The sequence below is a fragment of the Erythrolamprus reginae genome, chromosome 8 (genome assembly GCF_031021105.1).
Source record: "Erythrolamprus reginae isolate rEryReg1 chromosome 8, rEryReg1.hap1, whole genome shotgun sequence".
Classification (NCBI taxonomy): Eukaryota; Metazoa; Chordata; class Lepidosauria; order Squamata; family Dipsadidae; genus Erythrolamprus; species Erythrolamprus reginae.
This window is the reverse complement of record NC_091957.1, coordinates 14,060,909-14,079,563: the sequence shown is the minus strand read 5'-3', so window position 1 is coordinate 14,079,563 and position 18,655 is coordinate 14,060,909. Positions and strand designations below refer to the sequence as shown.

At 40.2% G+C, this 18,655-nt stretch overlaps 1 protein-coding gene across 1 annotated transcript; it reads left to right on the top strand.

Moving 5' to 3' along the window:
• Nucleotides 1-1,163: 1,163 nt before the first annotated feature.
• LOC139170722 (vomeronasal type-2 receptor 26-like) lies at nucleotides 1,164-18,422 on the top strand. Its single transcript, XM_070758210.1, has 6 exons — nucleotides 1,164-1,381; nucleotides 1,626-1,917; nucleotides 10,848-11,642; nucleotides 12,759-12,971; nucleotides 16,528-16,654; nucleotides 17,512-18,422. The coding sequence occupies exons 1-6, from the start codon at nucleotides 1,164-1,166 to the stop codon at nucleotides 18,420-18,422; spliced, it is 2,556 nt and encodes an 851-aa protein (XP_070614311.1).
• The last annotated feature ends 233 nt before the right edge of the window (nucleotides 18,423-18,655 follow it).

Below are 18,655 nucleotides of genomic sequence, written 5' to 3'. Positions count from 1 at the left end.
TTTTAGAGGTTTAAATTATCCTGACCCTCTGATAGATAAGGATATCATTTTGGCGCAAGAGACCTGGACCAGGGATGATCTTCTGTTAAATGGTTATCACTTGTATAAGTTAGAAGCAAGGCCACGTAGAGGCCCAGGAAGACTGAAAGGGAGGGCTGGGTATTTTCATTTCTACCAATGTGAGAGCAGAGTCTACTTTTATTGCCCTACTAAAACACCTGGCCATGGCTCTTCTGCTCAAGATAGACTCAGTCCTGCTCTTAATAATTAACGTTTATCTTCCGCCATTGGTAAGAAAAGCTGAAATCACTGCAGTATGGATGGAGTTGGAACATTACATTAGTAAACTACACATGGACCATCCAAAAGCACAGTCTTACTGGGGGGAGATTTCAATGCTAGATTGGGACCAGATGATTATACATTATATATAAAATATCATCATTATCCACAAGTGGAAGCTCTCATAAAAACAAACTCCTCCCTCACAAGACTCTCAAAAGACAAGAAACCAAATTTTGCTGGCCTCTGTCTTGCAAAGATGGTGAATAAACTTAATCTTTATATAGCCAATGGATCGTGGGCTGGAGACTACCCTGACGAGATCACATTTATGGCAAGGTCCAAAACCAGCACCATTGATTATATTATAACTTCTATGGACTTATTACATTATGTAAAAAAAATCTAAAGTCCTTCCTTACCTGGAAAGCAATCATCTACCCCTTTGTTAATCCAGCTTCAGTTTCTTGACTTGTTCTGACAGGAAGAACCACAACCCACAACAGAACTGAGCCCCCAAGGGTGTGTCTGTAACTTTTCACTAAGTTGCTTTTCTTCAGCCTCTCCTCTGCACATGGAGCTCAGAAGAAGTTCAGGATCCCAAGAGGAAAAGTTGCTTCTCACTGTAATTATGACCCTCTGGGCCTTGAGATTTCTATGCCTTTGATGTAAATGTCATATTGAAGCAACATGGAAAGGCTCTTGCATCAGAAAAGGATAAAATCCTTAGACCAGGTTCTGTGGCAAGAAGTTTTGATGCGGCTCTGATTGTCTCTGATTGAGTCAGAAAAGCCTGGCATTTCCACCTTCTGATAGTATCTAAATTAACTTCCAACTCTTGTTCATTGTTAGAAGCCATCAGGGGATTGAGCCCATGAATTATGGACCTCCTGCTTCTGTTTCTAATGCTGCTGATCTCTCAGCCAGTCTCTGGGAAGCTTAGAATGAAGTGTGTGATGAGTTTGGATCACCAGGATGGACAGAACCCATGGACCTATTACAAGCAAGGAGACCATCTTGTTAGCATGATCACAACTGAAAGAATAATATCAGATACAACGTTGCCTTTCAACAGGGCTCCTTCTCTTCATTCTGATTTGTAAGTCATTCAGGGTGATGGAATTACATCCCCTCCATTTGCAGTTCTAACTCTCCCTTTCTTTTTATTCCACTTACTTTTGTAGTACAGGACCTGTCTAATTTCCTGAGTATTGTTCTTGTGTTAGTTCTAATGTGCCATATTGATAAGAATCCATTTTGATCAATATGTATAATTTTATTTAGATTTAAAAAAAATCTTTCTGCTATAGTAGACATGAAGATTTTATATTGTTTTTCTATAGTATGTTTTTTGATGGTTTGAGATACACCCTACAATTCATTTTTGCCATTCAAATGGTCAACAAGCATTCCCAGCTCTTGCAGAACTTTACACTGGGCTACAACATCCATGACAACTATTTGAACACTTTAAGCACTTCAGATGCCTTGCTAGACATGCTGTCCACTGGAGAAGTCAATGTCCCCAACTACAGCTGTGGAAGGAAAGAGAACCTTCTGGCTTTTCTTGATGCAGCTGACAGGGAAATCTCCATCCAGGCATCAACATTAGCAGCACTTTTCAAAATCCCACAGGTTTGTATGTGGTTTTCTCTTTCTGGTAAAGTGAGTGGGAGGGGGTGGGGGATGAGCAATAGATGCAATATATTCTCCACAGAATTCAGGAGGTGTTATCCTCCATATTAGCAAGCATGGTAACTATTTTTTATTCTATTATGTTCATATTCAAATTCATCATAAAAGACCTGAAGAGCAACAATGTCCCAGGATGGGAGAGGAGGCATAGCCAATCTCCCAGTGATATGGAAACCCCAAACCCCAGCTCTTAAGAGACCTGGAAACTGAACTGGAACCAGGTCACATCTGCCCTGAAGGGGCAGTGTAGAAGAGAGGCACCTCAGTCAGGGCTCTCAGGGGGGCTTGCAACCCTTTCCCAGAGAGCCAGCACCAGCTTCTTGGCCAACAGCTGAAGGAATGACTCTGTCTCCATAGCTGGGTTGGCTACAATCAAATTGATTGAATGGTGAGATCGTGGATTGCCTGGGTGACAAGATCTAAGTATTTGTGCTGGAGAGAGGTGAAGAAGAACTGAGTTGGGTGTTTGGCTGATTTAATGTTAAAGAAGAAAACTTAAAAGGAACTAAAAGAGGCTTCAAAATGGAATGACTGGCTATCTAGGAATTGGAAATACCATAGAGATATTTAAGAAACAAGTTTAAAAGCCCAAACTTAAGAATATATTTACAATTGGATTTGGTGAGAGTTAAAGAGACTGAAAAAGAATAAGAATAAGGGTTTGAAGAAAATATTTATAAGTTACAAGTGGATTTAAAATATGGAGTTTCTTATAAAAAAGAGCTGTTTTGGGAAGCTGTTTTGGGAGCTGCTGAATTTAAAAAAGTATGGCAATAATTGTGGAAATTTTTGGAGACTGACCATGCTTGTGAGATAACTAGACATCTGAAATAATTTTAAAGCGTTGCATAATTTGCTATTTTGCTTGATGGTGTACTGTTTTGGGGGAAGAAGATAAGATAATTTTGGATTGGATTGGATGGGAATACAAAGGGATTATATGGACTTAAATTTACTTTGTGAATTGTGAATTTGACAACATGGAAGTGAGTATCTATAAAGAATTGATTGAAATGATAAAATACTTTTATGAAGACATAAAAAACAGTTTTTAGAAGCCAGAGTTGAAAGGGAAGTAGAAATAAAATTGGACTATTAAAATATCAAGAATATACAATGATGGGAAATGGAAATGAAGAAAATGGAAACCAGATAAAAAGAGAACAGAAAAGACAAAACAGATTGATGATTGCATTAGGATCTACATTGATAAGAAAAATGAAAGAAAATTGAAGAAAAGCGATAAAGGATTTACAGTGACACAAAAAAAATCAAGAGGGGAGCATTAGTGTCAGAGGAAACAATTTAAAAATAGGAGGGATAATAAGGAGAAGAGACTAGGAGGAATTGAGTGCAGATTTATGAAAATAATATATAAGAGGAAAAAGACGAATTTTGAAAAAAAAGAAAGAAATTTATTTATTTGTTGCATTTATATGCTGCTCACTCCTAAATGGATTCTGAATGGCTAACAGTAGTTATAAATATAATACAGATAGATAGAGCAATAAAAACATCAATAAAATCTACAATACAAAAACTACTATATGAAAAACCATACGTACTAACTTAGCGAACCAAATAGCATTCTGAGAAATAAATCATTTCCACACCTGTGATTCTCAGTGTACGGTTTATTAACAGCCAAGTCTGGATTTCACTTGGATCATTCCAACTCTGAGTCCCTTAGATTACATCTGGGTCAAAACCCCATATCACATCCCCACATGCACAAGTGCAGTCATGAGGACCAATCCTATGCAGGATTCCTGATTCCTTCCTGTGTTCGTTTACTATGCATCTGCAGAAAGGAATGTGTGGTGGCATATTTCTCTTTCACTCACCCCCCCCCCATTCCTCTATCACTAGCAAACTGTGTTCGGCCAACTTTTTATTTGTTTGTTTGTTTGTTTATTATTTTTTATTTATTTATTTGATTTGTATGCCGTCCCTCTCCGCAGACTCAGCTAACAACAATAATAAAACCGGCATGTAACAATCCAATACTAAAACAACTAAAAAACCCTTATTATAAAACCAAACATACATACAAACATACCATGCATAAAATTGTAAAGGCCTAGGGGGAAAGAATATCTCAGTTCCCCCATGCCTGACGGCACAAGTGGGTTTTAAGAAGCTTACGAAAGGCAAGGGGGTGGGGGCAATTCTAATCTCTGGGGGGAGTTGGTTCCAGAGGGCCGGGGCTGCCACAGAGAAGGCTCTTCCCCTGGGTCCCACCAAACGACATTGTTTAGTTGATGGGACCCAGAGAAATAGAAACATAGAAACATAGAAACATAGAAGACTGACGGAAGAAAAAGACCTCTTGGTCCATCTAGTCTGCCCTTTCACTATTTCCTGTATTTATATATGTTTATCCCAGGCATGTTTAAATTCAGTTACTGTGGATTTCCCAACCACGTCTTCTGGAAGTTTGTTCCAAGGATCTACTACTCTTTCAGTAAAATAATATTTTCTCATGTTGCCTTTGATCTTTCCCCCAACTAACTTCAGATTGTGTCCCCTTGTTCTTGTGTTCACTTTCCTGTTAAAAACACTTCCCTCCTGAACCCTATTTAACCCTTTAACATATTTACATGTTTCGATCATGTCCCCCCTTTTCCTTCTGTCCTCCAGACTATACAGATTGAGTTCATTCAGTCTTTCCTGATACGTTTTATACTTAAGACCTTCCACCATTCTTGTAGCCCGTCTTTGGACCCGTTCAATTTTGTCAATATCTTTTTGTAGGTGAGGTCTCCAGAACTGAACACAGTACTCCAAATGTGGTCTCACCAGCGCTCTATATAAGGGGATCACAATCTCCCTCTTCCTGCTTGTTATACCCCTAGCTATGCAGCCAAGCATCCTACTTGCCTTTCCTACCGCCCGACCACACTGTTCACCCATTTTGAGACTGTCAGAAATCACTACCCCTAAATCCTTCTCTTCTGAAGTTTTTGCTAACACAGAACTGCCAATGCAATACTCAGATTTAGGATTCCTTTTCCCCAAGTGCATTATTTTACATTTGGAAACATTAAACTGCAGTTTCCATTGCTTTGACCATTTATCTAGTAACGCTAAATCATTTACCATATTACAGACCCCTCCAGGAATATCAACCCTATTGCACACTTTAGAGTCATCGGCAAATAGGCAAACCTTCCCTACCAAACCTTCCCCTATGTCACTCACAAACATATTAAAAAGAATAGGACCCAGAACAGACCCTTGTGGCACACCGCTTGTAACCTGACTCTGCTCAGAATACTCGCCATTAACAATAACTCTCTGATGTCTATGCTTCAGCCAGCTTGAAATCCACTGAACTATCCAGGGATTAAGTCCAATCTTCACTAATTTATCTATCAGCTCTTTATGTGGAACCGTATCAAAGGCTTTGCTGAAGTCCAGATAGGCAATATCCACGGCACCACCTTGATCCAACACCTTTGTGACATAGTCAAAGAACTCAATGAGATTAGTCTGACACGATTTGCCTTCAGTAAAGCCATGCTGATTTGGGTCCAATAAGTTATTGTTTTTAGGATGCTGATTTATCATCTTTTTGAGTAGAGTCTCCATCATTTTAACTACAACTGATGTCAAGCTAACTGGCCTGTAGTTACCAGCTTCTTCTCTACTGCCCTTCTTGTGGATAGGCACAACACTGGCCATTCTCCAATCCTCAGGAACATCTCCTGTTAACAGGGATTTGTTAAACAAATCAGTCAGGGGGGTAGCAATGACAGATCTGAGTTCTTTAAGAACTCTGGGGTGGATGCCATCTGGACCCATTGCCTTATTTATCTTTAATCTTTCAAGTTCTTCTAAGACATCGGCTTCTAAGATCACTGGAGCTGAATCCGTACAGCTGGAAGCAATGATATATCCCTCTATAGTATTATTATTATTTTGTAAGGTGTCTTTTGAGAAAACTGAACAGAAGTAGCTATTGAAATGGTCAGCGATCTCCTTATTCCCATCAATGTATGTATTATTCCCGGTACTAAGCTTTGTGATGCTGCAGTTTTTCTTCTTCCTATCACTAATATATCTGAAGAAGGTTTTATCCCCCTTCTTTACAGATTTTGCTATTTCTTCCTCTTTTGAGGCTTTAGCAGCATATATTATCTGTTTCGCCTCCTTCTGTCTCATACAAAAGGCAGAGCAACAAAATACGCCGATGGGTGAGAGCAGTCAGTGCCAAGGTGGAGGAGAGCGACAGATGGGTTGTGCCTTGGCTAACAGACAAGGCCAGGGACACTGGCTGGTGGGAGCAGCCAATGCCCAGGAGAGTGTGATGCAGGACAAGGACTAAAAGATCTATCATTGACAGCTGAAGAAAAGAGACCAAGACATTCAGGGTGAGCCAGGGATGTGCAGCAAGGGGTTTCCAGTACTAAACCACGATAGTTGGTCAGTGAGAGGGACCGACAGTGGAGGGGATGCAAGAGAACACTTGAACTGTTTGGGATCTGACCCGAAGAGAAAACAGAGCTGAGGGTGCTGGCTGGTGGGAGCAGCTGTCCCTGAGGACATCACCCTGATGTCCTTCTCTCCTTTACCTTGGGTAAAGAGTGCCAGGAGGTCTGTTATTTTGTTACTGAGCCCTTGTTTATATGAAATAACAAGAGGTCTTTGGATACAGACACTAGGACTGAGGACTTTAGGGCCCCCTCTTATATCTGTTCCACTTGTGAAGAAAAATAGACAACTTTTAAGTCAGGATGCTCAGGACCCTCAAATAAACCATTTGGGACTCTCAAGTCTTTAAGGACGAAGGACAATAATATTTCTTGTGGATTTGCAGTTGGCTGAAGCATAGAGGGTTGGTGAGGGTTGTTGTTAATGACGAGTATTCTGAGCAGAGCCTGGTTACAAGTGGTGTGCCACAAGGGTCTGTTCTGGGTCCTATTCTTTTTAATGTCTTTGTGAGTGACATAGGGAAAGGTTTGGTAGGGAAGGTTTGCCTATTTGCCAATGACTCTAAATTGTGCAATAGGGTTGATATTCCTGGAGGCGTCTGTAATATGGTAAATGAATTAGTTTTACTAGATAAATGGTCAAAGCAATGGAAACTGCAGTTTAATGTTTCCAAATGTAAAATAATGCACTTGTGGAAAAGGAATCCTCAATCTGAGTATTGCATTGGCAGTTCTGTGTTAGTAAAAACTTCAGAAGAGAAGGATTTAGGGGTAGTGATTTCTGACAGTCTCAAAATGGGTGAACAGTGTGGTCAGGCGGTAGGGAAAGCAAGTAGAATGCTTGGTTGCATAGCTAGAGATATAACAAGCAGGAAAAGGGAGATTGTGATTCCGCTTTATAGAGCGCTGGTGACCACTTTTGGAATACTGTGGAGACCACACATACTAACAGATATTGATAAAATTGAATGGGTCCAAAGACGGGCTACAAGAATGGTGGAAGGTCTTAAGCATAAAACGTATCAGTAAAGACTTCATTAATTCAATCTGTATAGTCTGGAGGACATATAAGAGAAAGGGGGAGGTCATGATCGAAACATTTAATTATGCTAAAGGGTTAAATAAGGTTCAGGACGGAAGTGTTTTTAATAGGAAAGTGAACAAAAGAAGAAGGGGACACAATCTGAATTTAGTTGGGGGAAAGATCAGAAGCAACGTGAGAAAATATTATTTTATTGAAAGAATAGTAGATGCTTGGAACAAACATCCAGCAGACATGGTTGGTAACTGAATTTAACTGAATTTAAACATGCTTGGGATAAACATATATCCATCCTTAACCCTCCTGTTCTGTTTAAGAAAAGTAACAAATCTTATGTTCCCGGGTCACCCTGACCCGGACCGAAAACTCTTCATTTGCAGTGCTTATGTTTGGTCTTTTTGAAAGCTTTTTTCACTTGGAAAGTAGTCTGAACATTTCTGCACACAATGATATGAAAATTGAAATGAAAAAAGTAAATCTTATTGGTTTATTTTGCGGATATAATGCACGCCCCCCCTGTTTTTGTGAATTTTTTTTCAATTTATGGATAGTTTTGCTTGCAAAATGCATTCTATTTTACTAAAGTTGGTATGGGATTGGTAGCTTGAACATTTCTGAACATAATGATATGAAAATTGAACTGGAAAAATTGATGCATATTGGTTTATTTTGTTGATGAAATGCACGCCCCCCCCCGTTTTTTTTAAATAGTCTTCACTTTATGGATAGTTTTGCTAGCAAAATACATTCTATTTTACTAAAGTTGGTGTGGGATTGGTAGCTTGGACATTTCTGAACATAATGATATGAAAATTGAACTGGAAAAATTGATGCATATTGGTTTATTTTGCACATAAATTATGCCTCAATTATTTCAATTTATATAAAAATTATGCTGTTAATTTCAAACTTACATACTTTTTTTTAGTAAAATGGATTTGTTTCATAAAATTAGTTCTCTGGCTACAATGTGGTTGATTTTCAAAAGGATATTCCAAATATTTCTAGACAAATATGTATAAACAGTGACAATAATGGCACACAGCAAGGCCGAGGGGGGGTGGCCCTTTTGTGGCAAAAATAAACCAATAAGGACCATTTTTTTCAGTTCATTTATATTTTTCTTATATTCAGAAATGTTCAATTTAGTATATCAAACCTTTTGGGGGAAAATTCCTTAGGGATTTGTAGCCTTAAAAAATAGAAATTGACACGAAATTAAAAAAGGATGGGGGGAGGGGCTTTTTGATCAAAATAAAAATATAAGTCTCAATTTTTCCAGTTCAATTTTCATATCATTATGTTCATAAATGTTCAAACTAGTTTTCCAGTTGAAAAAGTTTTCAAAAAGATCAAATTCAAGTACCTAAAAAAAATATTTTTGGTCCGGTCACATACGAACAGAAACAGATTCGAATTTATGATTTTTTTTGCCCAGAAAACAATTAGCCACCACCCCAAAAATATTTTTTGATGATCAGCATTGTTAAATTGAGTAAATGAATGCCTAAGATTTTAAAGAATATTTCGGATTTGGAGCATAAAAAAATAAAAAGTGAAAATGGTTGCAAGCAGCCAAGGGGGGGGGAGGCCTTATTTCTGATGTTAAAAAACCAATAAGAATCATTTTTTTCAGTTCCTTTATATTTTTCTTATATTCAGAAATGTTCAAGCTACCAATCCCACACCAACTTTAGTAAAATAGAATGCATTTTGCAAGCAAAACTATCCATAAATTGAAATTTTTTTCACAAAAACGGGGGGGGGGCGTGCATTATATCCGCAAAATAAACCAATAAGATTTACTTTTTTCATTTCAATTTTCATATCATTGTGTGCAGAAATGTTCAGACTACTTTCCAAGTGAAAAAAGCTTTCAAAAAGACCAAACATAAGCACTGCAAATGAAGAGTTTTCGGTCCGGGTCAGGGTGACCCAGGAACATAAGATTTGTAACTTTTTTTGCCCAGCAAAAACTAAGCCCCCACCCCCCCAAAAAAATTCTCATAGAGAGAACCCCTGAAATGATGAAACTACATGAAATTTCAAGTTTCAGATATGCAGGGAAAATTTTTTACAGGGACTCAAACTTGGCTTCGGGTCACATACGACCCGAACAGAACAGCTTAAATAAAATACAGGAAATAGTATAAGGGCAGACTAGATGAACCATGAGGTCTTTTTCTGCCATCAATCTTCTATGTTTCTATCCCCCAGCTACAGACACAAGTTTCGCTTTGGCTTACAAATCCCCGTTTTATTTGGGGGGAAAAATCTAAAAACAGTAAAATAGATACATCTTAAAATAAATTAATTTTAAATTAATTAAATAAATTAATTTTAAATTAATTAAATAAATTAATTTTAAATTAATTAAATAAATTAATTTTAAATTAATTAAGTAAAAATATCACACACATATTCCACTTGTAAGCAAAAGAGCAGTGGTGGGTTCCTGCTAGTTTGGACTGGTTCTTTAGAACTAATAGCAGAAATTTGGTGCTGCTTGCCAAACTGGCAGTGATATCCAATATTTTCACAGGCATTTAGATACTATGTCCAAATCCATATCTGTTCTGTCGAGCTCTCTGGTAGAATCCTCCCAAAAATGCACAGATACAATTTCAGACACACACACGGGTTTGAAAATTCAAAACAATGTTCTTTATAATGAAAATTCACTTAAATTCAAATAAACTAAGCCCTCTTTTGGTATAGCAAAGAGCACTCGTCTCCAAACAAACTGGTAATTTATACAAGTCCCTTATCAGTTCTGTGATACTTAGCTTGCAGCTGTGAGGCAATTCACAGTCCTTCTTCTTTCACAAAGTGAAACACACTTGGCTCTGGTTTAGTTTCAAAGCAGGGAAAAATCAGCACACAAAAAGTCAAAGTCAGTAAAGCAGTCACGAAACACAACGATCAGATAATCCTCCACAATGGCCAAACCCACAGGCTGCTATTTATAGCAGCCTCACTAATTACCACAGCCCCCCCAACCACAGGTGGCCTCATTTTCTTTGATAATAATCTCTCAGTTGTTGTTGCCTATGCATCGCTCTCCACACGCATGGCTGTATCATTAACTCTTGTTCTGAATCCAAGGAGGAGCTAGATAATTGATCTCCTTCTGAGCTGTCTGCCACACTCTTCTTGGTTAGAGGAGCCTTCATCAGCAGATTCCATCGGGGGCAAAACAGGCCTGCAGCATGTGGATGTCTCCCCCACATCCACAGTCCTTGGGGCAGGAGCTGGGACAGAGCTAACCACAACAATATCAATGGACAAAACAGGGAGCAGTTTAAAAAACAAAGAATGAAGTTGAATTAATTTAAAGCTAGTATTTTGGGCTTGATCTGACCCCTATATAACAACATTCCACATTGCTTTTTTAGATCAGAGATAACTTTGTTTCAGAAGCTCTAAGTGATAAACGTCAGTTCCCATTTTTCCACCACTTGCTTCCCAAAGAAGGATTCCAGTACCCAGCAATTGTCCAACTTCTGCTCCATTTCAGATGGACCTTGATTGGTCTCTTTGTTTCAGACACAGAGAATGGAGAGAATTTCATGAGGAATTTTACTCCTATGCTTGTCAGGAGTGGAATTTGTGTGATTATATCACAGCGCTTCTTAACAACAGGATATACAGAATACCTCAGGGATTCGCTCTCTAAGTGGACACAAGTCAATGTCTTTGTTCACTTCATGGAATTTGTTTCCACCTGGGACAGAATTCTTCCTTTCCATTTAACACTTATGCGTTTGCCAGGACCTATTAAGGGGAAAGTCTGGATCCTCACAAATTTTATAGAGTACTCAATAAAAAAGCACAGACTTTTTAAATACATCCATAGTATTTGGAAATTTGGTCTTTTTGGAAAAGAAAGCCCAAACGATTCTGCCTTTGATACCCATTTTTTTGTGGAAAATCAGTTTGAAGACCATTATTTTCACTGTTCTCTTTCAAAGCATATATTTTCTGTCAAAGGCCGCAGAAGATGCACCCAGAAAGCTCCTCTGGAGACCCAGGAGAAAAGGAACAGAAGAAGGATCCTAAATGACTACCATCATTACAGCATCATGAAGACTCTGGCCCAGGCCTTGAATGATGCCTATTCCTCCAGATCAAGGAGGAGAAGGAAGGAGGGAGAAAAGACATTTGGGTCTCCAAAGCTGCAGCCGTGGCAGGTAAGGGGTTCCAATATGCATCCACCACTCTGATTTACTTTGTAGAAGGAGTCCAAAGGAGAAGGAGGGGAACCACCTCAACCTAAATATGCCAGAAAAGTTAGACAGATTTGACCAATCTAACTGCTCAGAGGATAATGCTCCAAAGAGTAGATACTATGACAGATACATGTTCATATTCAACATAGCTCATTTTAAAAAGCTGTTCTGCATTTTTAAATAAAATCCTGCACGTATAGTTTTGTGATTAGCATTGTGGAATGTTACCCTTATAAATTTGAAGGACACCCTGAGACTATCTAGTCCAACCCTCTTTTCTGCAGGAATCCCAGTTAAAGCTTCTCTGACTGATGGCTGCTCAGTCTTTGCCTGAAGACAGACATGTCAAACTCAATGTGGTTAGATCTGGCCCATGGGGTTGTCCTAGAGATGGTGAGAGGCCAGCCCCTCCCACCTCCTGCCCTGCCCCCATATGTATGCAGCTGAGAGGGGAATCAGAGGAAAAAGTGGGAGGGAGGGAGAGGGAGGAACAAAGGGAAGAGGGAGGGAAGAAAGGAAGGAGGGAGAAGGGAAAGAGAGAGGGAAGGAGGCAAAGGGAGGTAGGAAAGAAGGAAGGAAGGAGATGGGAATGAGCATGAATGAGGCAGAGAAAGAAGGCGGAAGGGAGATTCAAATGAACAATTTTTGTTTGCTTTTATGCGGGGTGGCGCAGCAGGTAGAGTGCTGTACTGCAGGTCACTGAAGCTGACTTGTAGATCTGAAGGTCAGCAGTTCAAATCTCATCACCGGCTCAAGGTTGACTCAGCCTTCCATCCTTCCGAGGTGGGTAAAATGAGGACCCGGATTGTGGGGGCAATAGCCTTGCTCTGTTAAAAAAAGTGCAATTGCTAACATGTTGTAAGCTGCCCTGAGTCTAAGGAGAAGGGTGGCATAAAAATTGAATAAATAAAAAAAAATAAAAAAAAATAAAAAAATAAAAAATAAATAAATAAATAAATAAGATAATATTCTAACTAAGCATATTTGAAAGATAGAAAATAGTAGAAGAAATATTCAAATCTGTGACAAAGAAACAAAGTTTTCTGCTTTTCAAATTCTTGAATGTTTCAATAATAGTTTCATCCCTTTCTGGAGAAGAACATGTTTTGCAATTTTTCTGACTTTAAACTCTACTTGGACCAAACTGGACAAATAAAAGCAGATCTGGGCATCATGGCTTTCTTGGTTCTCCCAAAGGAGGATTCCAAAGAAGAGATTATGGGGACTTTTGAAAGACAGAGGCTTTTTATCAGACAAGATGCTCTTGCACAGCTTAAGCTGCTCAACAAGGTGGGTGAAATTATGGTGTCTTTTCCCTGTTTTCCAAACGCTGAGGTCCCATTTCAAGTGAGCTCATCCTTATCCCCAAGGTGACTGACCTTCGAGTTGAATTTAATCTGGGGAGTAGAAACCTGATGGTTTTTAAAGACTGTTTGGGAAGTTTCAGTGCTATTCTATTTTGTAGCATCTACAATTTAGTATCTCCATCAGAATCCCAAAGGGGCTGGGGAATGTGTGACTAATTGCATCAGTTTTGTTTGCTTCTTGTACACAAATAGCAAGGAAGAAGCAATTCAATTGACCAGTGCCTGAATTTAGGTTTGGACAAGTTAAATCGTGATTGGATGAAGGTCCTTTGGGTTCCATTGGGAAGAAGTTTCATCTTCTCCTACTTGGGAAAAATGTTCATAGTCTGGGATGTTCTTCAACAGACCAGATCTGGTCAGATTTATGCATGCCTCCCTTTCACACACATACCCTGGCAGTAATGGGCTACCAAAATTTTTACTGCCACACTGTGGGTGTGGCTTATTTTGTGGGCATGGTTTGGTGGTCATGTGACCAGGTGGGAATGGCTTGAATGATCATCATCCTTCAAGTGAACTGTTAAGTCCTCGACTTACAACCTCACCAGTGTCGCTCACTGGGGTGACAATTTGCTTCATGTTTCCCCTGCTCTCATTCCTGGATCACCCCCTGCCTCAGGTTGGATAGGTAGACGAACGGGTGCTGATCAGCTGTTGAGAAAAGAGGCGGGAGGAAAAGGAACCCCCCCCCCCCCGCAACTCCTGCTGGTGCTGGTCTCCGTACCACTTTCCAAGGAGGAGGATGGGGGGGGGATTAAAAATATTAGAAAGCCGAGGGAGAGTTACATGTTTATTATTGCTGCACGATGCCTTTTCATCTGAGATCAGCTCTCCTTTTTTCCTTGCTGCTTGTTGTGGTTCAGCCTGAGGCAGATCAAAGGCCAGCTGCGTCTCTGCTGGCTCCATGCCTGGAGGAGGCTGACAGCGAAGAGGAGGGGGCTGAGCAGTCGGACGGGGGAGGGTCCAGTCAGGAATGTGACGAGGAAGAACAGCATGGGAGCCCCGGGGAGGGGCTCTCCCCAGCCAGTAGCTTGGAGTCATTAGGTGACGAGGCACAAGCTGTCATTGACATGCGACAGAGACATTTAGATCAAAGGAAGGATCAATTAAGGAAATATTATCAGCATTGAATAAGGAACACCAGGGCTTGGGTGTGGTCCTCATTAGCAGGGAAGGGTTTATAAGGCAGGCAAGCTATTGAAGCCATGTGGAGTGTTATCAGTTGGAGTTCCTGTAACCTGCATTGTTTCTCAGCGTCTCTGTTCCTGGCTTGTGGCCCAGCAGTCTTGAAGAACCGTGGGAGGTGTATGTCTGTTATCTATAGCCTCGTCTTGGCAGCAAGAATCCTATATTGATGCATGGACAATTACCTTCATGTATATATTTGGAGTTCCAGTGTTTTCCTGCTTTGTAAGGACATTTTCTGTTAGCTTCGTTTTCCTTGAACATTATAAAACTCTATTTGAATTTTACCGGTGTGTCTGGCTTATCTTTTTGGGTTGGTTATAGCTTCCGGAGTGACCCAGACAGAACAATGTTGCACGTTCCTCATTTTTTTCCTCTTTACTCCTTCCTAGCCTTGGGAGGTGGCTGTGTGAGGCTGGAGGGGAGCCGGGCAGGAGAGAGGAAAGCTCGTCCAATGCCAGGAAGGAGGAAAGAGGAAAAAAGCGAAGAGTACAGATGCCGCAGCAGGGAAAAAAAGGAGAGCCCAGTCAAGACCGGTAATCCTGGAAGTGACTGCTGCCAGTCAACTGGAGCTGGGCAGGCAGCTTCATTTCCGCCGGTGGAACTGCGTTCCACCCCATCTTGTCTGCTGCCGACCCCTGCACCCTTGGATGGAGCAAAAGGCCTTCTACTCCTAGGAATGAGCTCCAAGGCTCTCAGTTCACATTAAATCACTCAGACGGTTCTGATGTGCCCTGACCCGAACAGCTGAAGCACTGAAACAAGACTTGGATCCAAAGAAGAGCCATTCCTCATCTATGAAGTTACAAGGGAGAAATCGAAAGGAAATGCTAGATTTGGCTTTTGGCTTGTAAGAGGATCCTGTTTGAGGGACACATTCTCATGAACTCACCTCCATCTCATCTTACTCCAGTTCTAGAAACTAGGCAGGCAATTTTAGTCTTATTTCTCCAGTATGCCAGACTCAAAAATTGAAAAATCTAAATATGCAAATCAACAAAGAACATCTCCTTTAAAACTGACAGTCCTGATTTCTAAGGAATATTTGCATTGTATTTTAGATTTGAGAGACAGTTTTGGACCAATTTCCAAGGGGAGCAACTTTGGAATGTTTAATATACTCTAGAAAAAAAGTTTCCAGATCCTACTGGTCAGAAGTTTCTTTCTTCGTAGGTCATGATGAGGAAGTTCTAGCTTTCACTTACTGCTTAAATCTTTTCTCAATTCCATCCTTCCGGGTTAATTAAGTAGAAACATCCTTAATTCAGTAGTGGGTTACAAATCCTGTTTGCTCATGCATTTGCATGCACTTGTGTGTGATGCACAGAAGCATCCAGCATGGGTGGGCGTGCTCTGTCAAGCTCTCTGGTAGAATCCTCCCAAAAATGCACAGATACAATTTCAGACACACACACGTTTGAAAATTCAAAACAAACAGCACTCGTCTCCAAACAAACTGGTAATTTGTACAAGTCCCTTATTAGTTCTGTGATACTTAGCTTGCAGCTGTGAGGCAATTCACAGTCCTTCTTTCACAAAGTGAAACACAGTTTGCTCTGGGTTAGTTTCAAAGCAGGGGAAAATCAGCACACAAAGATCAAAGTCAGCAAAGCAGTCACGAAACACAACGATCAAATAATCCTCCACAATGGCCACACCTACAGGCTTCTATTTATAGCAGCCTCACTAATTACCACAGCCCCACCCAACCATAGGTGGCCTCATTTTCTTTGATAATAATCTCTCAGTTGTTGCTGCCTATCCATCGCTCTCCGCATGCGTGGCTGTATCATTAACTCTTGTTCTGAATCCAAGGAGGAGCTAGATAATTGATCTCCTTCTGAGCTGTCTGCCACACTCTCCTCCTCCCTGTCACTCATGTCTTCTTGGTCAGAGGAGCCTTCATCAGCAGATTCCACCGGGGGCAAAACAGGCCTGCAGCATGTGGATGTCTCCCCCACATCCACAGTCCTTGGGGCAGGAGCTGGGCCAGAGCTAACCACAACAGGGCAGAGTCTCCTGTCACCACCACTGTCAGTTCTCAGATCTGGGGCGAACTGGTAACAATCCACCACTGCTTTTATTGCTATATAATATGCCAGAAGCAAAATGGAAGAATTAATGAAGAATCTGCAGTAATTGCATTTCCTAAAATTATTTTTAATCACTTAGAGATTTCAAATTTATCTAAATGAATCCTAGAGACTCTTGGGTAATGTCCATGTCTTCCTCCATTTTCCATGGATGGAGAGTCCTAATACATTTTCTTAGGCATTCCTTGTTTTTCTGCTCAGTCTCTGCCTCAGTCCAAATGTGTGGAAAGTTGTCATCCTGGATTTGTCAAGAGGGCTCGAGAAGGAGAGCCAGCTTGCTGCTATGACTGTGTTCCTTGTCCGGAAGGTACCTTCTCCACTCAGGAAGGTGGGTCACACTGGAGGAAAGAAAGTGGAATTGATTCATTACATACATCAAATAATAAAGGTTCTTGTTAGATTTGCATGTAAATGAAGAGGTGAGTCTCAGGAACAGTTCAGCATCTTTATCGTTTATTAGCTAGAATTAATACAGACTGCCAAGAGGCTGGAGGGAAGTTGCTTTTAAGGGTCTTTCGCTGTCTGTTCTGCGCTGTCCCTTCCTCAGAAATATCCAAAATGCATACAATATAATATACAGAATTAAAGAAAACAAACACACAATTCCATACACTAGACACAAATGCTTAATATTAGGTCACTTGATAGTGATAGTCAACAATATGATTGACAAATTATGTCTTTTATATAACAAATAATTATATGTATGTAGCAAAAGAAAATATTAATTGATGATAAGCAAATAACTATCTATGTGCATATATCAAACACTGCTGAAACTGAACTCTTTATATGTTCTATAAGTTTATAAGCTGATTTGTCTGTCTACTTTCTTTCATTTTTCTTTTTTTTCTTTGTATATTTTGTTTGCTAAGATTGTTTTTTATATGTAGAAACTTAATAAAGATTACTTTTTAAGAAAACAAAAACAAATCGGTACTACATAACAGTTCCTATGATGGTTCTGACCATCAGACAGGAAATTAGTCAGGTCCCAATTCTTCTCTCATTTTCATAGACAATTAAACAAAAATTGATTTTTAAAAAAACTGCTTATCTTCTCTCACTGGAGGTACTAATAAATATGTCCTGGACAATGTTTCTGGTATCACGTTGTCCAAATAAGACATTTCTTCAAAGATAAAAGGAAAGAATAGTAAGGGAATATGTTTTTTTCTCCTTCAGATGCAGGAAAATGCACCAAGTGTCCAGATGATAAATATCCAAATGAGGACAGAATCCAATGTATCCCCAAAGTTGTAACCTTCCTGTCTTATGAAGAATATCTGGGCATCATATTGGTCTCTGTTGTCCTACTCTTCTTCCTAACCACAGGCCTTATTTTAATCCTCTTCATTAAGTACCAAGAAACTCCCCTTGTCAAAGCCAACAACCGGGACCTCTCCTACATCCTCCTGGTCTCCCTCCAGCTTTGCTTCTTGTCTTCTTCTCTCTTCATTGGACAACCAAGGAAAGCCACCTGCCTTCTCCGACAAACAGTCTTTAGCCTCATCTTCTCAGTTGCCATTTCTTCTCTCTTGGCCAAAACCATCACGGTGGTGCTGGCTTTCCTGGCCACAAAACCAGGAAATCGAGCAAACAGATGTTTGGGGAAGAGTTTGGCCAACTCCATCATCCTTTCTTCTTCTGCTGTCCAAATTATCATCTGTTCCATCTGGCTGGGAGTTTCTCCCCCATTCCCTGACTCTGACCTCCACTCCCAGCCTAGAGAGATCATCCTGCGATGCAATGAAGGGGCTGTTGTCATGTTCTATGTCACCCTCAGCTACATGGGCTTCCTGGCTGCCATCTGCTTCACGGTGGCTTTCCTGGCCAGGAATCTGCCTGGGGCCTTCAATGAAGCCAAGTTGATCACCTTCAGCATGCTGGTCTTCTGCAGTGTCTGGGTGACTTTTGTCCCCACCTACCTGAGCACCAAAGGGAAATATACAGTGGCAGTGCAGGTCTTCTCTATCCTTGCCTCCAGTGCTGGTCTGTTGGGCTGCATCTTCATCCCCAAGTGCTACATTATCCTTCTGAGGCCAGACCTGAACACAAAGGAGCAGCTTACAACCAGAACAAATGTAAAAACATGATATAAAACTGAAATATGATACTGGAAGAATTTTTCTGTTTTATTTTATTTGAAAAAAATATTAATTATTTCTTCTTAGATAGTATGCAGGAATCCAAGAAAAATACATGTCTATGTTTCTTTAATTTGATATTTCTCATTGAATACTTTGTTCTGTACAAAGTTGAATGTGCTGACAACATGTGAAATTGATCAGTGTTGCTTCCTGAGTGGATAGTTTGATTTCACAGAAGT